Source organism: Haliotis cracherodii, unplaced genomic scaffold (genome assembly GCF_022045235.1).
Source record: "Haliotis cracherodii isolate W230 unplaced genomic scaffold, xgHalCrac1.p SCAF_8, whole genome shotgun sequence".
NCBI classification, from domain to species: Eukaryota; Metazoa; Mollusca; class Gastropoda; order Lepetellida; family Haliotidae; genus Haliotis; species Haliotis cracherodii.
In genome coordinates, this window is record NW_027266341.1 from 47,697,823 (window position 1) to 47,723,575 (window position 25,753).

General features: G+C 41.3%; 1 protein-coding gene across 1 annotated transcript; it reads left to right on the top strand.

Moving 5' to 3' along the window:
* The first annotated feature begins 242 nt into the window (after nt 1–242).
* On the top strand, nt 243–25,608 carry LOC139450078 (sodium-dependent proline transporter-like). The gene is made up of 15 exons (XM_071231719.1): nt 243–260; nt 3,163–3,283; nt 6,140–6,271; nt 6,711–6,932; nt 8,330–8,480; nt 9,658–9,796; nt 13,814–13,948; nt 14,178–14,281; nt 17,294–17,418; nt 17,618–17,730; nt 17,984–18,115; nt 19,448–19,547; nt 22,341–22,441; nt 23,835–23,990; nt 25,312–25,608. The coding sequence occupies exons 1-15, from the start codon at nt 243–245 to the stop codon at nt 25,606–25,608; spliced, it is 2,046 nt and encodes a 681-aa protein (XP_071087820.1).
* Nucleotides 25,609–25,753: the final 145 nt, after the last annotated feature.

A 25,753-nucleotide genomic window follows, 5' to 3' on the forward strand; every position in this document is an offset into this window, starting at 1 on the left:
CAAAGCGTCATCTACAATGTAGAAATATAAATTAATATGCCACGGCAGGTGCCTGGATCGTGATGGGACTACAATGGCTGGTGAGGTCCACATTGTCGTGGCAGTGTTATGGTAGTAGGAACTCCCGTGTAACGTGTTGGACTTTACATTTGGGGTCTACCAGAGTCTTAATCTTGTGGAATACCTGCGCTTGCCGAAGTGTCTCCTTCCCAATTGTGTAGCTCACCTTCATTCTCTACACGATGGCCTCGGACAAGGAGGTAAGTTGAACGCTTGGCAGTCTGTGTATGGCACGTACGTGGTATGTTATACGTAAGACCGTCCTTACCATATGACCTTGCAAGATAACAGATGAACAAATTTGGACAATATATGGTTATTAAATGTGGTAATAAATTATGTTTTAGAGGAGGTCATTTGTACGGGTTTAGATAGGTCATCCGACAAATGCCTTCAAGTTAAGTATTAAGCTGGAGTAGAGCAAATAGCTCTACATTATACACAACCAACTGCGATATATTATTGGTGGGAACGTTTTGCACATGTTTGGAATTTCAAATCCGTATATTCGCATCACATCGAAGACCAAACAAAATGTACATTTTCACATTTCTATGAATTCATTCAAAGTGAAATTGTAAATGTACTCATAATTGTAATATTCGTAACACGGGACTGATATACTATGGCTAATTGTAGCTATGTACATCATCTGAAGATGTTGTTGTGCCATATCTCTGGAATGCAATCGTTCCATTGTTTCAAGTATTCATTCAAATGCACGTGAATATTTAACGTTTTAAATCGAGCATACCGTATCATTTATGAAACACGACCAATTCCCCTGAAATCATGTTTTCGTACTGACCCCATGTCATAGCGACTGAGTGGGAATACGCTTAAACAATAAAGTGTGAAAAAACATACAGACTTTGACCACTGAATTGAAAATCAAATGGAAGAATGCTGGATACAATAGAGCGCCCTGTCGTAGCATTAATGAGCAGTAATTCCGTGAAGGACGTGTTTTATTACATCCCTGATGAACGACACAGACACAGCGGGCAGGCAACATCGTTTGCCAGTCAGCTACTGTGACACGCCTACTATGTCAATCAGCTGCTGTGACACGCCTACTATGTCAATCAGCTGCTGTGACACGCCTACTATGTCAATCAGCTCCTGTGGCACGCCTACTCACGTGTTCACAATTTATTGACTCATAATACATGAATCATCAAGGTTAACTGATGCATAAAGATGAAGCTATCTAATCTGAAATTCTTAGGTAAGTGAGTCAATTGTGATACACGCCTTTCCATTTTCATACGAAATCTCTGCTAAAACTAGAGTCGATTGTACAATTCCGACTATATCATCTAAATCATTATCAAATAGTGATAATACCAGGTGTTCGCGAAAATGTGAGCGTATCACTAGGAGTGAGCGTCACTGATATTTTAACTTGCAAATGCCCTACACATATGTACCATATAACGTTTTGAAAGCTTTACTGGGGCCTTGATTGTTGTCATTTTGATCGAACAACTTTTGAGCATGACCGTGTTTGAGTGAGCGAGTATGGTTTTACGCCGCTTTTAGCAGTTTTCCAGCAATATCACGGCGGGGGACACCAGAAATGGGCTTCACACATTGTACCCATGTCGGGAATCGAACCCGGGTCTTCGGCGTGACGAGCGAACGCTTTAAACCACTAGGCTACCCGACCGCCCCTCCTTGTTTGAAATATGCGCAGGAAGAACATGCTCGATTGTACCTTGTAAGTTTATAATGTAAACACCAAAGGCTGTAGCTGTTGAAATATTACTCGACATAAAGGGAAAGTTGTGGAGAGGTTTTTGTCATCCTGAAAGGTTATGCTTTTGTCTAAATATAAAGCAGACGTGGCAGTCTCACTGTTCTTTTTTAATTCTAGTTCAGGAGGGTAAATTTGAGGAAGGCAATTAGCTATTGACCTTTTTTAACGATATCGGACGCTAACGATATACCTGAAGCTTAAGTGAAACTTCTTTGCAACATTACCTCGTTTTTGACTTTGCGGAATCCGAGCAGAAAGATTCAAAAGCATAAAAAAGACATAAGCAAAAAGGGGAATACAGTTGGTGCCTACATGGGGACGCCACTTCTTGCCTGAATGTCTCACCCCTAAATTTGAAATAGATGTTATCAATGAGGAAGTCCAGCCTTTCACATAATGTTTTCTCAGTAAACTTCAGGTGACATTTGCTTTCATTTTTGACAAATTGTTCTGAAGCACTGAAGTTAGCATATGACCATAATATATATGGTCATCATGTTTGTGACAAATACCCCATGGATCAAGGAATGAAGTTTTTCCTTCAGTTTGCCTTGTGTGATATTGGTGTACAAAGTTGAGAAATCAGTCAAATTTTGTCCTTTGTTAAGGATTGCTCTTACATTCTAGCCTCTTTGCTCTGACGTGATGAGGCACCCAGGGGTAGAAAGAACTCCTTGTCACCAGAGGGTGGAATTCAGAAGTACTTCGTTAAATACCTGAGGTACTCAGATAAAGGCATCTCGAATGAGAAACAACATGAAAGTTGTTTCGTGTGGTCGTGTAATTACGTGTCCGTGATGTATCCAGGACTTTGCTTTCAACAGTAAAACTCAATTGTGATGAGCATATCTTATGGCCCAGAAAATACGAACAGTCCCATTGAGTACACCTCACTTCTATCAATGTTACAGTATGGGAGTTGCGATCGTCGTAGGGCTGTCGTTGCTTTGTGGATCAAGGTACACATACAATATTGCATACAATCATTGTCATACTCGTATACCTTTACTTAGTCTAATGGCAGTCCTAGACCTGCGGTTGTTTTGTGAATCCGGTCCTGGGTCAAATTTATGTTCATGCCAATTCATATCGTCACTTTAACGTAACGGTGATGCGTGCCTGTTTCGTGCCAAATAATTGTTTGTGTTTATTGTGGTATAAACGTAAAGAGCAGTGTGCCAGTGTGTTGAAATCCACATAGTGGATTAACAGAGTGAGCACATCGGTCTACGTTTTCACCTCCATTAACGCAACAAATGTTGAAGTCAATCCTTAAATAATTACAGGAATCAGTACCTGTACATTGATATCCTTGTGTTTGAGGGGGATTTTCTACCTTACAGGAGGAGATAGAACGGGGAACCTGGAGCAAGAAGCTGGACTTTATCCTGTCCTGTGTGGGTTTCTCCGTGGGACTCGGCAACATCTGGAGGTTTCCTTATGTGGTCTACAGAAATGGAGGAGGTAATGTTGCCAAGGAGTATCGACTGCTGCCCAAGGGGAGACAACTCTAGGACATAAGATTAATAATTATTTACCCAATTTATTTTTTTACAATTTAGCAATACTACTACTACTACTACTACTACTACTACTACTACTACTGATGATGATAATGATGATGATACTTCTGGTAATGACGTGTTGACCTGGCTACTTGAAATGGTCAGAAATTACTCGTTTCGTGTGTGCAAATACGGGTCAAGGGGAAGTATCCAGATGTAACCTGTGATGTTTTGCTATATAAATACCGTGTGTGCGTAAGGAGATGTATCATAGTCACATTTTAAGGTCACTGACAAGATCATACCATCCGGAAAAGACTTCAGTTTTGTCCAAAAGGTACTGGCAGCATATGGTAGCGATAATTCATATTTGTAACACTATCTATGTACAACAGTTTGATTGACTGAGATCGACCATTGTAACTTAAGAATAATATAAGCTGTAGCAGTATCACGAGGGATCTATGTGTTTTTATGCGTCCTACCGTAGGTAACACCCACCGAGGGACCGATAAAGCCACATCTGTACCTTGTGATACTGCTACAACGATTTTTTCGTACCGACATGTTTCAATCTGCCATTGTAAAAGAATTAACACGAATTGAAAATTTTCTGAAAAGAAGAAAACGACGCACGAGTTAATGAAAGTCACGTGCCACAGCACAAGATAACATCAGCTCAATCGAGCAGCTGTTCGACTGAGCTGATTATATCTTGTGCTGTGGCACGTGACTTTCATTAACTCGTGCGTCGTTTTCTTCTTGGCGGGGTATAAGGGTTTTTTTCTCCAAGAAATCTAAGTGCAGCCTGTTTTCTACGCGGGGGATTGTAAGGAATCTATTCTCGCGCTCAGAACTATATTTACATAGTATTTCAAATCCAATCGCAACTTTTTGTGAGGGGGGTAAGATAAATCATTTTGTAGCTGCAAGATTTGAATTGAGCTAGAATTCCACTGTTCATGACAACCATCTTAACCTCAGAAACAGCACATCAAAAACATTAACCTATTGTTCAGTTACAACGTGTACCATGTGCCGAGCCACGTTAAAGTAGGATACCCTGTGGCATTTAAGTTAAGAAAAGCTCAGTTAGGTTTATCATAAAATATTTTTTTAGTTTCAATGATGACGACCCCACGTAACCGCCACAGGTTCATTAACAACTTCGGAAATTTCCCCCGTCACGTTTATCGTGTCGGCCATTTAGACGTCGTGTACTTGAAGTAAATGCATTACGACGCGCTGTCATTGTGACTGACTTACTGAGGTATTTCTCAACATACCTTTCTCGACCAATGATTATGTTATTTGAATACATTTCTTGTAAACAAACTTCAACAGATATTACAACCAAGAAAGATGTTCACAAGCGCTGTCCATGCAAAACCGAAAGTTGGTTGGAAGCAACAGCTATTTTCAAGCTGGACAGTAAAATGTCTGATTTTACCCGAGCATATAGAGCATGATTTAGTTTTTAGCCCTTTTAGTTATAATAATATTTTGAAGTAAATCTAACTTATATCACGCACCGAAGTTCTTCCGGAACACAGTCGTTAATGACTCAGACACACAATAATACTTCAATATTGTTTACTTTACTTTTGGTGTCATTTGGCGCAAAAGAGACGAGTTGAAAACTAGATGCTTTTCAGCGTAAATACGACGTTACTTTTTCATACTAGCGCATTTTTGTGTCAATTTTAGCTTTATTATGCTTTTTCAGGATTTGAGTCAAAGTATTACCTGGGTGATACATTCCGAGATATTTAACAAAACCGACCCTGTGCGAGTTAGTTGGCTGCGTGGATATATTTACTGTCAAGGCTGTTGGAATACTCTCTGGGTAGTTAGTATTAGAATGATACAATGCTTTGAACAGATTTATACTGCAGGGGTATTAATGAAAATCGTTTTTGTCGAAGACATTTTTATTCCAGCGCAGCCAAATACAAACCATTTTGAATATGAAATGAGGAATTATTAATACCTGTAATGATACAATCAACTTCTGTATTGAAACGGGGCGGTGGCGTAGCCCAGTGGTGAAAGCGTTCGCTCGTCACGCCGAAGACCCTGGTTCGATTCCCGACATGGGCACAATGTGTGAAGCCCATTTCTGGTGCCCCCACCTTAATATTGCTGGAATATTGCTAAACGCGGCGTCAAACCATACTCACTCTATATTTAAACAATACAACTCTTTTAGTCGTGTTGAAGTTTGCAGTAAAGCTACAAAGATTGGAACTGCTGTTTATGTTTTTTCCATTCGTCTTAGATATTAACATCTGTAGTCATGAACAGTGTTCAATACATGCTTCTGTCCAACACCAATGCGTGCTGCACGCTGGAATTAACGGGACATGACTCGACATCAGGTTACAGTTCGTGTACTTTCTCTCGGTGAATATGGTTTGATATACTCTTTGTGTGGCTATGTGCATCAAACCGCTTTCCCCGCGGGATACGTTTAAAACTAATTTATCTTACCGTATCATTTATCCTTTACCGTACTTACACAACAAAAGGGTATTCGTTTATATTTTGGCTGTGCGCATCACGTACATCTAAAGTCAATATTAATAGTGTGCATGAATTGCAGAGATTACAGACGTCGGAAAAAGAACGGTAAAATGTCAGTTGCCATGACGGCGGGGAATATTTGTTCCGTTAATACATGGAAACTGACCAATAAATAACATTGAAGTATTTGACAAGGTAAGATAAACGGATGTACAACCTCTTTACAAATCATTCCTGGTACCAGTACCAGTAACACTAACACACATTAACAGCGAATGATACTGTCCACCAGCTACGTTCCTGATCCCGTACCTCATCATGCTGGTGATTGCTGGCCTGCCGTTGTACTTCATGGAGCTGGCCGTTGGTCAGTTCTCATCCGAGGGGCCGGTCACTGTGTGGAAGGTCAGCCCTATATTTACAGGTAGGCTTCCCCCCCTGTTTCCCCAGCATGTTTTGAAAATATTATAAACAAAATAACAATCCTTTCAACGTCACTAGTGTGTCCCGAATGCATTAACGACGTCGGAAATGTTTCAAGGTTGTTTTTTTAAATAACCTTTTTGTATTTGTGTCTGTAATGGTAGATATTCAATGCATTTCATAATAAAATTATGAAGAGTGTGATTGCTCCAGTCTTACTTCCCACGTGTTGGTATAAATCTGTTGGCATATAGTTCACAAACCTGGCATTAACGGTGATGCATGAAATACATGTACAATGTAGCTTTGGATATACATCTACATATGTCCCAATGGTAATTGTTACTAACGGGTTATTCTTTCTCTCCTCTGGCTTCTTTGTAGCACTCCGTCAAGTAGTGTGTACATAGGTTTAATGCTCTATTCCATTTCTCACTCAGGTATTGGGATCGCCATGGTTACCATCAGCAGTATGATTTGTATTTATTATAACATCATCATTACCTACGCCATGTACTACTTGTTTGTCTCCCTTGTCAACCTTGACCTTGAGGTGCCGTGGGCGACATGTACGAACACGTGGAATACGGACACGTGTAGGACAGAGGCGTTTCCCGACCTCACTGGGATGAACGAGACCGCCAGGCTAGACAGCATGTACGGTACGTGCTTCAGTGAGTGAGTGAGTGTGTGAGTTTGTCTGATGCGCTATAAATGGATATGAGCTTACTGTGGGAGAAAAACTGGAAGTGATAAAGTGGTATAATGCTGACATGACATATATATGCCACCGGAACTGCACAACTAACCGCGGTTGAACTCGGGATTAATCTATTTCGGGATAATAAGATTTGTATTCATGTCGTATGTCTTCGATGTCATACAGTCCTTTTAACGTCAAGTGTCGAACATTCGGATTACCGTCACTTGTGCATTCCTATAATGTCAAGTGTCGTACATTCCTAGGCCTGTTCCCGTCAAGCGTCGGACATCTCCGTAAATGTTAAGTTTCGGACATCCCCGTTAACGTTAAGTGTCGGACATCTTCGTTAACGTTAAGTATCGGACATTCCCGTTAACGTTAAGTGTCGGACATCCCCGTTAATATTATGTGTCGGACATCTCCGTTAACGTTACGTGTCGGACATCTCCGTTAACGTTAAATGTCGGACATTCCCGTTAACGTTAAGTGTCGGACATCTGCGTTAACAATACGTGTCGGACATCCCCATTAACGTTAAGTGTCGGACATCTCGTTAACGTTAAGTGTCGGACATCTCCGTCAACGTTAAGTGTCGGAAATCTCCGTTAACAATACGTGTCGGACATCACCGTTTACGTTAAGTGTCGGACAAATCCGTTAACGTAAAATGTCGAACATTCTTGTTACCGTCACTTGTCTGACATTCCTTAAAATGTCAAATGTCGTACATCCCTAGGCCTGTTCCCGTGATGTGTAGAACATTCCTGTCAACGGGAAATGTCGAACATTATTGTTACCGTTATGTGTCGTACATTCCTGTTACCGCCAGGACTCGTTCAATCCTGTTGACATTAAGTGTAGAACATTGCTCCTTCGATCAAGTGTCGTACATTCCTGTTGCCATCATGCGTCGTGGTTTTATGGTAACCGTTAAGTGTAGTACTTTTGCGTTACCGTGAAGTGTAGAACATTCCTGTTACCGTCAAATATTGTACATCATGGTTAGTGTCAATTATCTTACATTCCGGTTACCTACACGTGTCGAACATTCCTGGTAGTGTGAATCACATTCATGGCGTGAGTGGTTAAGGCACACGACTCCCAAGAAGTTATTCATACATGAAAATGGCGTTTGCACAGCACGATGAGAATATTGTTTGAATAACGAATCTAAACAGACATGAGAGTCATTCATAATTCATTAATGTATCTCTCGCTAAGATAACTGCAATTTACCGTTTTGCTACCTGACGTACTGTTTATTATAGTGAGAATGCCGTCTTCCATATATCTGTCAACATGTTCCTTTGAACGACCAGCAATTATTGTATCACGTTGTTACTTTCATTTGTCTAGAGGAGCTATACAACAGCACGTGTGTGTCCGTCGTCACTTCCAACAGTACATTGCTGCCTCATTTTGACAGCATCAACTCCACCATGCTGTCAGACCGAGCGTTCGACTCCTGCAAGTTTGTGTACACGTCCGCCAGCGAGGAGTACTGGACGTGAGTTTGGGTTCAGTTTATGATGGGGATACCCGGGGCTCCGTGGTCCCAGGAACAGTTCAAAGTTTTGGCTCATGTCGGGTTCCGCTGGTCAAGGGTTCGATTCTAATTTTCGCCCGATTCTGATGTTCTCGTTTGCTTCAACAAAATTGGTAAAGGTTCTCGACTTGGGCTCCAACATTAAACTGGCACGCCATGACATACTGAAATACTGATTTAGAGGATATCAGATTATTTTATTTGAAGGCACGGTCGTTGGTAATGTATGAAACAACTGATGTTCAATTTATTCTGTTCAATATATGACTACTTTACAATCTCATTAAAATCATATCTTTGTTCTCTCTATGCTAAACTAAGACCTGAGGACATCCCATTAAGGGTCACGTCAGAACGACTTTTCATCCAACCAATCAGAGCGTCGCTTACCAGATCATGAAGGTGACAGTCGGAATGTGTTTTCTAATCATGCAACCACGAAATATTTAACATGGGGTATTCCGAACGACAGTTACGGGTTTTATGATTATATTCATACAATCTAGGCCATATATAAGCCATTCCAGAATGTTCTTCTCATCAGTTTTAATTTTTTTAATCGAGAATACGTCTAAATATGTTTTGAAGCGTAGTCGCCAGTTTGAAACTAGTGTCGTAAAGCTCGAAAAAGCTGCCTTCTGATTGGCTAATGTCGATTGCTTGTCAGTCATTTCATTGGTCGGTCAAAAGTCGCGAAAGGTCGTTCTGACGTGACCCGTAATGGGATGTCCTCAGATCTTTGTTTAGCGACAGCGAGAACTAAAATCTGATTTTAATGAGATTGGACTACTTTAAAGCTTGTTAGTGAGATGGGTTCAACGCCGCCTTGAATTGTATCTCATCTACATCATGGAGTGTTAGATTAATCTAGAAGGAAAGACCCAAACCATGACTGCTCGTTGAGGCCCACGAGCAGGATGGAAGGGATGATAATCACGTCGAACCTTGGATTTAAACGACTATATTCACGACTAAGAAATTCCACTCTACACATTTTGTTAGACCACAAACTACTAACGTTCATTGTCATATTAAAATTATTCAATTTCCGTAATATTCACGTATATTGTTTTAAGTTTACGATAATCATAGTATCTATTTGAACAATCTGTTTATCATATATACATGGGCCACTCAGGCGCTCTGTGCTACGTCTACACGAATCAAGCGGAATCCATGACCTTGGCGACGTCAGCGTGAAGCTTGTAGTGACCCTCATCCTGGCATGGGTTCTTATCTTCTTCTGTCTCCTGAAGGGCATCAAGTCTTCGGGGAAGGTAGCTACGCTTCTTACCATACGCTACAGTAGTGAACACACTCGTGTGTCATCACGTTTACGATATGGATGATTGTAACTATCATGTACCGTGTTATTGCCTTGTTACCAAAGATATCTGAGAGAGGATTACAGACACTGTACAGAATTGAGCCCCTTGCTCGTGCTACATGTAGCTCGGTCAGTCCCCCAGGTTTGCCCCGATAAGGATCTCTGTCTATCAGCATCAATCAGGTACATTTAGCCAAACTATTTCAGGCTCTTCATCCCTATTTTGTGATGTAACTGTAATACCGCTCACCGCGACCTTTAAACTCACCCCTTAATGTCTTACAGTCGCTGTTTAAGAGACCAAACATTTCGCAAAACCCAATTTATTTACAATAATATATTATTCAATATCCTAGAATGGTGATTTTCAATACTGAACGTTTCGGCCAACTTTCGCGCAAGTGTGGTCTTTACAGATTTTATTTGCTTCAGTTTTGTTTGGCCTCTCTTTTTCTACTTTTGATAGCTATTCATAGATGAATATTCCTTAAGTATCGCCGTTGGGCGTTTTTACACTAAACTATCTTATCGTACGACTATGTGTGTAAATTCCGTTGTCCCAAATTTCGATTTTTTTCTCATTTGGAGTTCAATATATGGATAACATGTGAGAAAATTGTTTGAGGGAATTGATCGAAGGAAGGGGTATCCGTTCATTGCGTATTCAATACCATATCTACAATATATATATTGTTCGGATGAACAATTTCTCTGACAATCTGAATATTGTTTCTTCTTTTAGAAACGAACTTGTTTAACCTTTGAAAAAGGCATCGTTGTTATCAATCTTGAAAAATGTAGCTCAAGAAGTTCTTGTCGTGATTATAGCCTAGTGCCTGTCTTTTTGCACCACGGAACGGAGTAGAAAATTTGTAGAATGCCTTTTTAGGGTACGACGTATGTCATACTTCAATGTGCATCTTAACTATGGGAGTTCAAACACTTGGTGTGTATATATGATTGCCTTTTGTTGTTTAGCACCGCACACAGCAAAATTCCAGCTATAATCCAGCTACAGTCTGGACAAGACAATCAAGTGAATGACATAATGAGCATCGATCTACGCAATTTGTATCAGATGACATGCATCAACAAGTCAGCGAGCCTGACCAATCGATCCCGTTGGTCGAATTCTACGACAAGCGTGACTGAAGACCAATTCCAACCCGGATCTTCACGGGGTTATTCAGAATACTGTATAGACAGCAGAAAACAACCGTTTACGTTATTTAACACTGTCAATTATGTACATAGATACAATACAATAGTAACTCATAAACTCCATGTGAAGCGGTAGGCCAGACACACGCGACGTAACGTCCCCTGTAAAGATCAGATCCTCGCCATCGATCTCTTTTCAACTGTTTATTTTATGGCTGTACAAGGAAAGGAAATTGATGTTATTCTTAATTTAAATGAAGCGTTACTGTTTTGAGTGGGATATCTGCTGATAACGGTAGTGGTAATTACTGTTATATCAATTGTTCACCTTGTTTATCGAAAAACTAAAATAAATAATCGAAAATAATGATGAAGGGGAAAGCCTGTGACAAAATTGCCATAACAAATATCTGATACATAGCTATTCAATACATACTATACATAGATCTTTGAAACATGTAAACGCTGTAACATAAGCTCGATGATGAGCCATATACTCGATCTCAATCAAAACAAAAACATGTCCAAATATATATAGGGAAGTTCAATTGTGTGACACCAAAAAGCAGAAAAACCTATTTAATCTGATGTTTTCCAGATTGATTTTACCGGCAATATAAACTTCTTAAAACCTGGAATATACACAATCTTTAGTTTGCAATTGTATCTAAATTATTTCGTAAAGGGATTTATTTTTAACTTTCATTTGAAGACAAAAACATGAGCACATATTGGCTTAGATTTAAGTAGTGATTCAAAATGCTTATAAACCTACTGCCACTTTTGCCTATTATATTGTATGTATCGTCGTATCTCATCGTAATCTTGTGAGAGGTACTATTTACAAGTTAGAGCTGTTCAGAGATATAACATTTGAATTTTAAGACCTACATGTATGTTTTACATTTGAAGTTTCATAAACTGGCCTTTCGAAATGAATGGGATTCTTGGTTGGTTATAATTTACAGTTCTCTTTTTACATGAACATTTATGACGTGAATCAAACTCTGAACCTAAGTTTTGAAAACCACTGTTTTCCCACTGAGCCAGTTTATAAAATGTTGTTCAATTTTATGTGTTATGACTTCAGTTGTGTGCATGTTGCTAGTGGTCTTTCTCTCTCTTTCTTTGATTGAATACCTATTATACCGCGACACACTGTATTGTTTCACTATAAGGTATCCCGATGTTTTCCTATTTTTTTCTGACATTTCTTGCATTTAGACGGTTAATAAAAAAAACTCCTCGTTTTAGGTTGAAAATGTAAACCTTGAAGACATGTTTTATCCTTAACTTCAAAATTATGATTTTATCTTGCAAGCCATCAACATTCTTGAAAACAGATTTAACATAAACTTCCACTTTACACAAATTCAGTTCGTTTTGAGTACATAGCCCTTTGCTTAATTTGGTATGCTATCGTCTTCTGAGAACAGGGATTGATATTACACGTACTTTCTTGCAATTGCCCAAAGTGTAAATACATATTATAGTTCTAGTGTCGTCGATGTGAGTCTAGCATATATAGAACTGAATTATTGCTTTCTCATCACTAAAATAAATCAAAAACACATGCTGATGATATAGTTGGAATTGTACACTGTACATTTATGTATTTATTTGATCGACTCAATCTCTTCAATAAGTTGACATACTGTCAACCATACATAGTTGTTCTCCATGGCAAGTAATCCATGTGTGTGTTATGCCTTTGCTATGAACTATAAACGTCCACTCCATGGATTCTTGTTTGCTCCGGGGATAATAGTGATGGATCCAGGTTTCATCACCTTTTAACAAGGCTAAAATGAACATCGGGTTGCGATTATATATGGTTAACAGGACATTAGATGTAGTGCCCTGCGTAGCCATTATTTCGCCAGATTAATTTTAGGAATCCATTTGGGCACAAACCTTCGACAGATTTAGACGTTCATGAAGGATACAAGAAGCATGTGTTCTTCTCCAACTCATGGAGTGTAATGTGGACGATATCTGTTCATTTGTGTCGCTGGTGGTGGGTCGAACGGCGTTTTATTGTAATTGTCGCATATGATGAGGCATCCAGCCTAATACAGCACGCAACCGTTCATCAATATTCTTTGGTGGTAGTGAGTGAGTTGGGTTTAACGCCGCTTTTAACAGTATTCCAGTTATATCGCGGCGTGTCAGCTTAATGTGGGAGGAAAGCCCGAAGTGATGAAGGTCTCAGACGTTTACCACTTCGGTGAAACCCACGAGCACGGGTATAGTGCTGACAAACCTAGAAACATAATCGGGGCGAACCGGAATTCGAACCCACAATCATAGTTTTCTGGCGTCCCCAAGGGACGCAACCCTGCACAGCGAATCGCGGCGCCTTAGACGACTTGGCCACCCGTGCCCCCTTCTTTGGTAGTAGACCCACTGGGGTTAAAATATGCTCTATGCTGAGTTTGTTTATTTCAATGCTAAGAAATATGGTACCTCCGTCGAATTAAATTATCAGAAAGTCACTGGCCAAACAGTGAAAGATGACTCGACACGCGCAGCTGAGTAGTGATATATACCACACGTAATCATAAGAACAAGGCCAGGTTCAAACTTTCTTATATCCCCTCGTACCCCTGACCGCGTATGCTGCCACTCTCCATTCACTCTCTCACCCTGGTAAGCAGTTAAGGAACTTTGTAATTAAATTAAGACCGATCGCACCAGAGCCCTGTGTGCGATTCTTTACATCGTTGAAGTTCATTCATAGTTTCTATAGATACGATATTGCTGGATCATTTCTTGGTGTCAAATGCCCCTTACTCACTCACTCCAGGTCGTGTATTTCACTGCCACCTTCCCCTTCGTCATCCTACTAATCCTCCTGATCCGGGGCCTGACGTTGCCAGGATACGAGAAGGGCATACAGTTCTATGTGGTGCCACAGCCTGAGAAACTGCGGGAAGCCAAGGTAAGAAAATAACTGCACCGTTTGCTTGTGCTGTTATTAATTTACAAAATTAATTGTGTAAATAGCATATTGATCGTACGAACTGAACCCGTGTGTTCGATATTATTGATCAGTACATTAAACGGGTCAGTATTTTAAAACAGAAAATGTTGTATGGATCCCATGTCAGACGAGTGTAGATATATCGGTATGATATTGAGTCTTTATCTTGATGATTCTATGGTTACAGGTATGGGGTGAAGCAGCCACACAGATATTCTACTCCTTGGGGGTGGGTTTCGGCGCCTTGCCCACCATGGCGAGCTACAATAAGTTCAACAACAACTGCTACAGGTGCATGTAGAAAGACTGCTGGTGTTGTTGTGGTTGCTGTGATCATTGGTGAAGTCGCGAGGCTGGTCATACAGGTTCAGAAACTTGTTGTTTTGTGGAAGATGAGGTTATGATCGTGTTGGTGGTGGTCGTGGTTATTGTTTCAGTGCTGATGGTCGAGGATGTGGTGGTGGTTGTAGTGTTGTTGTTGGTGCTGGTGGTTGTGGTTTTAGTGTTGATGGTGGTACTGGTTCTGTCTGAAGTGTTGATGGTGGTGGTGGTTGTGGCTGTAGTGTTGATGGTGGTGGTGGTGGTGGTTCTGGCTGTAGTGTTAATTGTGGTGGTGGTGGTTCTGGCTGTAGTGTTGATTGTGGTGGTGGTTGTGGCTGAAGTGTTGATGGTGGTGGTGGTGGTTCTGGCTGTAGTGTTGATTGTGGTGGTGGTAGTGGTTGTGGCTGAAGTGTTGATGGTGGTGGTGGTGGTTCTGGCTGTAGTGTTGATGGTGGTGGTGGTGGTTGTGGTTGTAGTGTTGATGGTGGTACTGGTTCTGGCTGAAGTGTTGATGGTGGTGGAGGTTGTGGCTGTAGTGTTGATGGTGGTGGTGCTGGTGGTTGTGGCTGTAGTGTTGATTGTGGTGGTGGTGGTGGTCGTTGTGGCTGAAGTGTTGATTGTGGTGGTGGTGGTGGTGGTTCTGGCTGTAGTGTTGATGGTGGTGGGGGTTGTAGCTTAGGTCGTGAGGCTGGTCATACAGGTTCAGACGCTTGTTGTTTTGTGAAAGATGTGGTTGTGATCGTGTTGGTGGTGGTCGTGGTTATTGTTTCAGTGTTGATGGTCGAGGATGTGGTGGTGTTTGTAGTGTTGATGATGGTGGTTGGGGTTGTAGTGTTGTTTTTGGTGCTGGTGGCTGTGGTTGCAGTGTTGTTGGTGGTGGCGGTTGTGGTAGTTGTGTTGATGGTGCCGGAGGTTGTAGCTGTAGTGTTAAAGGTGGCGGTTGTAGCTGTAGTGTTAATGGTGGTGGTTGTGGTTGTAGTGTTGTTGGTGGTGGTGGTTGTGGTTGTAGTGTTGTTGGTGGTGGTGGTTGTGGTTGTGGTTGTAGTGTTGATGGTGGTTGTATTTCTGGTTGTTGTAGTGTTGCTGGTGGTGGTTGTTTGCTTGTAGTGTTGTTGTTGGTGGTGGTTGTGGTTGTAGTGTTGTTGTTGGTGGTGGTTGTGGCTGTGGTTGTGGTGTTGATAGTGCTGGAGGTTGTAGCTGTAGTGTTGATGATGGTGGTGGTGGTGGTGGTGGTGGTGGCTGTAGTGTTGATGATGGTGGTGGTTGTGGCTGTGTTGTTGTTGTTGTTGTTGTTGTTGTTGTTGTTGTTTGTATTGGTTGGTGCCACAAAGTTGATGGTAGTGGAGGTGGTTGTGGCTGTAGTGTTGATGGGGGTTGTGGTGGTGGTGGTGGTTGTAGCTGTTGTGTTGTTGGTGGTGGTGTTTGCAGCTGTAGTGTTCCTGCTAGTGGATATGTTGGTGGTGTTTGTAGCTGTTGTTGCAGTGGTGGTGGTTCTGACTGCAATGTTGAAGGCGATGGTGGTAGCTGTAGCGTTGATGGTAGTGGATGGGGTTGCGCTTGTTCTGTTAGTGTTGTAGTGTTGGTGTGGATAATGGTGTTGTTGGTTTGGTGTTGGAGTTCGTGTTGAGTTGATGTTGATGGTGCTGGTGTTGATAGTGTTAGTGCTGGGTGGTAGTTTATGGCATTTGTGCCGTTGTTGTTGCGATGGACTAAATCACCCTGGCTGTGTTTGTAGTACTGACGTCTGGTCCGCCATAGACGACCATGGTCTTGACATACCCCGCTCTGAAAAAAAGCCAGCGATCTGATTATCTATAAATATGATATTTTTCCCTCTACATCGTCTGCTAAATCAATGACGCGACATTTTTCAATGCGAGGTATGTCAAGGCCAAGGTCGTTTATGGTGGACGGGCACGTTCTGGTAAAGGGCTTATTGAGACGAATAAATGTACCTAAACTTATCATACCATCAATTTAATGTGTTGCGGATGACAATAGGCCATCGTCCCACAGCAGTCACAGAATTGTCCTAGGTTCCGAGGCGTTGGTTCTCTACGAGTTATGTCTCTCGTGACAAAGGAATGAACAATCCTTGAAAAGTTTCATATCCACATACATGCACACCTGTTGCTCAGCATACGGCATTTAACAATATACAACAGTCAAACAAACCGGCCACTGTTCCTCTTCTTCCCCCATGTTTTCGTCCGCCATATCACACCCCAGGCCGTCGATTCACGTCGGTTTCGCTATCATATAGCGCACCCAGCTCGATAAGCACACTATTTCATGGCTTGCAGTTGCTGCAGTCTGCTAACATTAGTGGCGGAAACAAACAAAGTTGCAACTTGTAGAACATAAACTCAATTCAGCTCACAATAACCAGCGACACCGAACTTCGGCGATATTAGCTATTGTGCATGTTAGCTCGGCCCCACAATGCGCTTGTGGAATGTTTCGAGTCACGTGCTATAATTGAAGCAAATTAGCATAAAAACTTAAATTTCAGAAGTCTTCTTATTGCTGCATGTGTTTATGGATAACCACATACTGAGCGGATAATGAAATGTGTCCTATTAAAACAATAAACAACCCATTTTAGAGCTGTTGTAATGTGTTTAAAACGTAAGTGTGTCTCTTACAGGCAACAGGCAATTAGGTGGAACAGCCCGTCAGTTTGTCCTGTTCGTGGATTTTTAATTTAGGGCACCGCTCATTTCTCTTTCTTTTTAAACCCATCTCTAATAAAACGCAGGTTATTTGGCATCTTAGAAAAGTAAAAAAAGTTTGCTCTACCCCCATGTATGGTATATTAAAGTATTCTTTTGCCCTGAACTGTTATAACGTCAAAGCACTCGCACTTTAACCATAGCAGTTCATGGCAAAACTATACTTTATTACACTATGCATAGAGGTAGAGCAAACTTTATTTCTTAAATATGTTAACCTTTAGTTACCATATAACATCTTTTTTTCCAGAGACGCCATTGTGGTGGCTGTCATTAACTGCTCCACGAGTATTTTCGCTGGTTTCGCCATCTTTTCTTTGCTGGGTTACATGGCGTATACTACGAACCAGGAGATCGCTGACGTCGTGGATCAAGGTGATCTCTATCTCTATCTCTATCCTCTCGTTTACTGATTTGAAACATTTTGTCAATTCAAACAGGCAACTAGACGTATGTTCATATAATCAGGAAAATGGATTAATAAATTTGTCTATAGCACAGAATGATTTTATAAAAATAATTCACTTATAATTGGTCAACTCCTTAACGCACTGATTCACACATTTCTTCACAGGACCAGGTCTTACTTTCATCGCTTACCCAGAAGGACTTGCTCGGCTCCCACAGTCCTCGTTTTGGGCGTTTTTGTTCTTTTTTATGATCCTTACTGTGGGACTGGACAGTCAGGTACATATACACGCAGAAAATGTTTAGAAAATGTTATTAGTTACAAACGTGAAATTTGTCTGATATATGTACTTTATCAGGATGAAGTAGATTTCTGTACGCTATTAAAGAAATACATGTATTTCCAAATCCAGGGGATTTTTATATATGACACTGCATTGTCCACAGAGTCACCTTAGATCCGGACATTAGAACCCCATGAACGAGGCTAGATGAATCTATAGGTTATATCCTATGTGACCTTTGTCCGTAGTTTGCCATGATGGAGGCAGTGATAAGTGGCATCTCCGACATACATCCCAAATTCTTCCGGAAGAACAAGGCGTCCTTCACCTTCTTCTGTTGTGCAGTCGGCCTCCTGTTGGGTATTCCACAAGTCACCACGGTAGGTTCTTAGGTCTTCATTTCCCAACTTGTAAGGGTACAATCAAGCATGCACTTTCCACGAAGATTTCAACGACTCTTGCTTCAATGCCTTAGGATAGACGAGTGGAGGACGTTTCCAAATTGGATGCACCAGCAACAAAACTTATGTTTGATTATTTACTTTGTGTTTTTTCATGGTGAACAATTGATTTGCACTTGCATGTGTTTATGACAGGTGTTTATTTGTTTGTTTACTGTTCAACGCTGCACTCAGCAATATTCCAGCTATATGACGGCGGTCTGTAAATAATCGAGTCTGGACCAGACAATCAAGTGATTGACATCACGAACATCGATCCACGCAATTGGGATGCGATGACATGCATCAACCAACTCAGCCAGCCTGACCACCCGACCCCGTTAGTCGACCCTTACAGTAAACATGGGTTGATGAAGACCTATTCTACCCCGGACCTTCACGGGTCTTAAGACGATGGGTGTAAGCACGCGGGCAGGATACGCTAACCTTTTCGCGAACTCCTGATATCATCACTATTTGATAGAGATTCCTGAACACATGCTTATAATAAGGTCGAAATCATTTAATGGACTAAATTTACACATAACTCAGGTTTATCTGAACACATCACCAACGCCAACACACTGTTTATGAACCATGGTTAGCTTGAACAATGAATAAAGTGCGTTGTACCTTTCCCTGAATGAGAAATAATCTACTTGTCACAACGTTTGAAAAACAAATATGGCATAGAAGTTTATGTAATAGCTCCAAAATGTCCTATTCTCATTTTAAATTAACGTTGAAGTGAAAATATTTGTGAAATGTTTGTATTGTGTAACCTTGAGTAAATTTCGGACAGGTATGTCAAGGTTTGGTGCAGTGCACACTGGCGCGAAATAGAAACTGGTAGAAAACTTAACATCCCTCGTGAAGAAAGATTTTGCAGACTATGTCAATTTGGCCTAATAAAAGACGAGTTTCATTTCCTGCTAGTGTGCCCTGCATATATTCACCTACGCCATGTCTATATTCCTTCAAAATATTATCTACACCCAAATGTGCATAAGTTTGATATTCTTTTATCTACAGCTAATAATTATTAATATCGTTAAATATCTGTATCACAGTAAAGAAGAAAGAATACGCATTTTATCATTGTGACTGTTGCCATACATATGCCATACATTTTGTACAAAGGGCCTGATGAGTACAAAGTACCGAATAAAGAATTCATAAAAAAATATTGTTTCATGCATGTGCAAATTGTGCATTTCTCTAATACATTGCGTGTACAATGAGTATTTAACTCCTGGCTATCTCTGTGTCTAGGGTGGTATCTACGTGTTGACACTGATGGACTGGTACTGTGGCAACTACAACCTGATGATAGTGGCTCTGGCGGAGATCATCTGCCTCATGTATGTGTACGGTGAGTAGCGGGATGCTGAGGCTGGCGCATGGCGCTTTCATTTAATTACTACATCAAGAGAGCTTCTCCGTACTCCTGAAAAGCAGATCCCAGGTCTTCGTTGCTGGCTTATATTATATCTACTTATTCACCGTGCAGGTGTGAGGGGAGTCAGGGCTGGTCTATATTATCTCAACTTATATACAGTGCAGGTGTGAGAGGAGTCAAGGCTGGTATATATTATCTGTACTTATTCACCGTGCAGGTGTGAGGGGAGTCAGGGCTGGTCTATATTATCTCAACTTATATTCAGTGCAGGTGTGAGGGGAGTCAAGGCTGGTATATATTATCTCAACTTATATATAGTGCAGGTATGAGAGGAGTCAAGGCTGGTATATATTATCTCAACTTATATACAGTGCAGGTGTGAGGGGAGTCAGGGCTGGTATATATTATTTCAACTTATATACAGTGCAGGTGTGAGAGAAGTCAGGGCTGGTCTATATTATCTCAACCTATATACAGTGCAGGTGTGAGAGGAGTCAAGGCTGGTATATATTATCTGTACTTCTTCACCGTACAGGTGTGAGGGGAGTCAAGGCTGGTCTATATTATCTCAACTTATATTCAGTGCAGGTGTGAGGGGAGTCAAGGTTGGTATATATTATCTCAACTTATATATAGTGCAGGTGTGAGAAGAGTCAAGGCTGGTATATATTATCTCAACTTATATACAGTGCAGGTGTGAGGGGAGTCAAGGCTGGTATATATTATCTCAACTTATATACAGTGCAGGTGTGAGGGGAGTCAAGGCTGGTATATATTATCTCAACTTATATTCAGTGCAGGTGTGAGGGGAGTCAAGGCTGGTATATATTATCTCAACTAATATATAGTGCAGGTGTGAGAGGAGTCAAGGCTGGTATATATTATCTCAACTTATATACAGTGCAGGTGTGAGAGAAGTCAGGGCTGGTCTATATTATCTCAACCTATATACAGTGCAGGTGTGAGAGGAGTCAAGGCTGGTATATATTATCTGTACTTATTCACCGTGCAGGTGTGAGGGGAGTCAAGGCTGGTCTATATTATCTCAACTTATATTCAGTGCAGGTGTGAGGGGAGTCAAGGCTGGTATATATTATCTCAACTTATATATAGTGCAGGTGTGAGAAGAGTCAAGGCTGGTATATATTATCTCAACTTATATACAGTGCAGGTGTGAGGGGAGTCAAGGCTGGTATATATTATCTCAACTTATATACAGTGCAGGTGTGAGGGGAGTCAAGGCTGGTATATATTATCTCCACTTATTCAACGTGGAGGTGTGAGAGGAGTCAAGGCTGGTCTATATTATCTGTACTTATTCACCGTGTAGATGTGAGGGGGAGTCAGTGCTTACATATATTATCTGTACGTATTCACCTTGTAGGTAAACGGAGGTTCATGGCTGACATGTATATTAGCTCTTACTTCTTCACCGTACAGGTGCGAGTTGAGTCAAGGTTGACGTATAATATCTCTACTGATTTACCGTGCAGGTGTGAGGAGAGTCAAGGTTGGCGTATAATATCTCTACTGATTTACCGTGCAGGTGTGAGGAGAGTCAAGGTTGATGTATAATATCTCTACTGATTTACCGTGCAGGTGTGAGGAGAGTCAAGGTTGACGTATATTATCTCTACTTATTCACGGTGCAGGTGTGAGGAGAGTCAAGGTTGACGTATATTATCTCTACTTATTCACGGTGCAGGTGTGAGGAGAGTCAAGATTGGCCTATAATATCTCTACTGATTTGCCGTGCAGGTGTGAGGGGAGTCAAGGTTGACGTATAATATCTCTACTTATTCACGGTGCAGGTGTGAGGAGAGTCAAGGTTGACGTATAATATCTCTACTTATTCACGGTGCAGGTGTGAGGAGAGTCAAGATTGGCGTATAATATCTCTACTTATTCACGGTGCAGGTGTGAGGGGAGTCAAGGTTGACGTATAATACCTCTACTTATTCACGGTGCAGGTGTGAGGAGAATCAAGATTGGCCTATAATATCTCTACTGAATTTGCCGTGCAGGTGTGAGGGGAGTCAAGGTTGACGTATAATATCTCTACTTATTCACGGTGCAGGTGTGAGTTGAGTCAAGGTTGACGTATGATATCTCTACTTATTCACGGTGCAGGTGTGAGGAGAGTCAAGATTGGAGTATAATATCTCTACTTATTCACGGTGCAGGTGTGAGGGGAGTCAAGGTTGACGTATAATATCTCTACTGATTTACCGTGCAGGTGTGAGGAGAGTCAAGGTTGACGTATATTATCTGTACTTATTCACGGTGCAGGTGTGAGGAGAGTCAAGGTTGACGTATAATATCTCTACTGATTTACCGTGCAGGTGTGAGGAGAGTCAAGGTTGACGTATATTATCTCTACTTATTCACGGTGCAGGTGTGAGGAGAGTCAAGATTGGCCTATAATATCTCTACTGATTTGCCGTGCAGGTGTGAGGGGAGTCAAGGTTGGCGTATATTATCTCTACTGATTTGCCGTGCAGGTGTGAGGAGAGTCAAGATTGGCCTATAATATCTCTACTTATTCACGGTGCAGGTGTGAGGAGAGTCAAGATTGGCGTATAATATCTCTACTTATTCACGGTGCAGGTGTGAGGAGAGTCAAGATTGGCGTATAATATCTCTACTTATTCACGGTGCAGGTGTGAGGAGAGTCAAGGCTTGTATATGTTATCTCTACTGATTTGCCGTGCAGGTGTGAGGAGAATCAAGGTTGACGTGTAATATCTCTACTTATTCACGGTGCAGGTATGCGGAAGTTCATGGCTGACATCGAGATGATGATTGGACACAAGCCAAACGTGTACTGGATGGTCACGTGGTTTGTCCTGACTCCAGCAACTATCCTGGTAAGTTAATCCTTCTTGTTCATCAAACAAACCGGGAATTGAACCCAAATCAGAATCCTCGCACGACAAAGTTGCGGAACTCTGCACATGCTCACTTATCTCCGAGTTAATGGTAAAGTGTCTCAATCTACCTTTCAAGTTATCATGAAACATAGAAACAGATATCTCTTACATCATTATGTAGCCAGCATGATGTACAATACGATGGCCGGGGAAAAAGTGTGAAAACGTACTCATCATTAAAAGTACGTATTTTAAGGTCTGTATTTGTGACAAGATAGAGGAGTATAGTTTACGTCTTCAATCAGACTCAGACGAAGGAAAGTACAGGGTCGAATGAAGGTTGTTTTATTGTGAATAGGTGAATGTCTAAGTGTTAAAAGGGGTGAAGAGTAGGTCAGCTTTGGTGAGAACGTGTGCAGCCGACCATGACTGTGAACGTGGACTTGCCTGCTGTAGTGTGAACCGAGGGGCGGGTTGGTGCGATCAAGTGTGTAATTCTGGAGGTAATCCTCCAACGGGACCATATACGGAGCCTCTCTATATATAGGCCCCGCCTCCTCTGTATTTACGTTTCAGCCTTAGTAATTGATAGACAGAACAAAAGTGCATATAAACCTTATTTAAGCGCCGCTTTCGATGTTTTGAATACGATACTTGCATTAACGATCTGTCCAAAGTTGTGTATACCCATGAGACTTGAATTTTAACAATAGAATTCACCGAGTATCCAAACAAACCTCACACAGTCCGATTTGTGTCAAAGATGGTTCACCCTAATGTGTACGCTAATGGAAGAATATGTTTAGATATATTACAGGACCCGTGAATATCCGGGTAAGAATAGGTCTTCAGCAACCCATGCTTGTCGTAAGAGGCGAGTAATGGGATTTGAGTGAGTGAGTGTGGTTTTACGCAGTTTTTTACAATCCTCCAGCAATATCACGGCGGGGGACACCAGAAATGGGCTCAACACATTGTACCCATGTCGGGAATCGAACCCGGGTCTTCTGCGTGACAAGCGAACGCTTTTACCACTAGGCTACCCGACCGCCCCGAGTGGTCAGGCAAGCTGACTTGGTTGATGCATGTCATCGTATCCCAACTGCGTAGATCGGTGTTCAAGATGTCAATCACTGGATTGTCTGGTCCAGACTCGCCCATTTAAAGGCCGCCGTCATATAGCTGGAATATTGCTGAGTGTGGCGTTAAACAAAAACAAAGAAAAACAAAAAGACATATTACGGAATTGTTGATACTGATTAATACTGACACTGCACGCATTACAACATTTCAGCTGTTGAGATACTAATGCACATGTATTCAGACATACAATTAACCTAGCCATAATTGCACCCAAACGAGTTTTTTCTTGCCTTGTGTCATCCACCAGTTCATCATCATCATCTCGAGTGTCCAGAACTCGCCCGCTAAGTACGGAGACTACACGTTCCCCACGTGGGCCCAGGGCGTGGGGTGGGTGATGGTCGGCCTCCCCGTGCTGCTCATCATCGTTGTAGCCTCCGTCCAGGTCCACAGATACGGCTTCGTGAGTTCCTCCTGTTGTTGTTATCAATGAAGGATCTTGAGAAAATGTCCATTTGCATTTTACGAGTCAAAGTGCCCCACTCTGTGTAGAGTTCAACTCAAGAGACACATGTCAATGCTTCAGATGATAATTATCATTGGAATGAAACTCAGACACGTAAAAGAGAGTGAGTGAGTTGGGTTGAACTCCGTTTTTAACAGTATTACTGTTATAACGCGGCGTGTCAGCTTAATGTGGGAGGAAAGCCCGAAGTGATGCAGGTCTCAGACGTTTACCAGACGTTTCAAACCCACAATCATAGGATTCTGGCGTGCATTATACAAAGACGAATATTATAACGATTGTTGACCGAACTTTTTCTTCCAACAATCGAATACATCCTTCAGTATCTTATTTATATATACTGAGTTTGAAATCAATAGATTTGTGTTTCTATAAATCTTACAAAACCAGGCCACGACCACTAGAGCACTACTTTCACTTACACAATGTCACTTATTACGAATCGTTTTCTACAGTTTGTTGTGTATTAGTGAGTACTTTAGCAGTTTTGCATTGAGTATGAGAAGCTTATTGAATATTTAGAATTGCTGGGCGGAAGAGGTGACTGCATTAGATCGGTGGTCGAGGTATATCCCTTCTATATATATGCTTACAGACGTCTGTAAAGACTGGTGTCGAATTGTAAATATTCCTGAAAAAGGATATGTGAAAATATTTTATGTGTTGCTGTTATTTGCAAATAATGGAAAGATCAACTGGTTATCTAAGATTAAGCACTTGCTCTACTCCAATGGTTTTGGCTATATTTGGGAAAATCAGGCTGTTGGTGACGTTCTTACATTTATTTCAGAATTAACATTGAGGTTAAAGTCTTCCTTCGAACAAATCCGGCATGACACCACCCGAAACAGTTAAAAAATATATAGCTATTCTTTGTATAAAACGTCATTTGGTCTAGAAAATTTATCTTAATGTAATCAGTATCTCTAGGTTTACAAACTCTTGCAAAACTAAGTTGTATTTCCCATCAGTTAAGAATTGAAACGTGATGACACTGTAAACAAGCAAGATGTGAGAGAGCATGTTTACTGTGTAACAACTAGTAAAATGAAGATATTTTAAAGAATCATGCTATGTATATATAAGTCTACAGAACTAAGAGCAGCTGTAATAGAACCACATAACACCGCCCAACGGCCTGGATCGTATTTGTATTTAGTCAAATATGCTTGGTCTAGTATCGATCATTTTCCAAACCTGGATTACCGTTGACCGCGGCATAGAACACCTCAACTCATTCACGCATTAACTATTGCAGAGAAACTCCCTGAAACCTACATCAGATTGGGGTCCAGCAAATCCTGAGTTTCGGACAGGGCGTTATGCCAGGGATGAAGACGGTTCTCTCACCACGGGCACGAAGCGGTCCACGTATGCCATCGCTAACTCCGGCTATACCCCGGATGTGGAAAGGAACGATAAGGGAGATAACCAAGTAAATCACACGAACCAATACAGCATCACACAGTGTTCTGACACTGTCACGTTCAGGAGTGTTCCACCGCCGGACTACAGCCCCGAGAGACTTGCTAGGATGCAAGTACAGAGGATGTAGACAGGATACGGCATAGATCAGCACCATGTACACTTTATAACCTGTCATCTTACTGTTTGTTGAAGTCTCTTGTCTTGTCCCATTTGGTCTATACTTCATTCACGCCCTCCTCTAACCACACAACACACACCATATCCATCCAACG

What these genes read in the sequence shown, in the direction of transcription:
- LOC139450078 (XM_071231719.1), top strand. An exon ending in TGACTCCAGCAACTATCCTG is followed by an intron (nt 22,442 to 23,834) that starts GTAAGTTAATCC and finishes GTCATCCACCAG; the next exon opens with TTCATCATCATCATCTCGAG. An exon ending in AGGTCCACAGATACGGCTTC is followed by an intron (nt 23,991 to 25,311) that starts GTGAGTTCCTCC and finishes TAACTATTGCAG; the next exon opens with AGAAACTCCCTGAAACCTAC.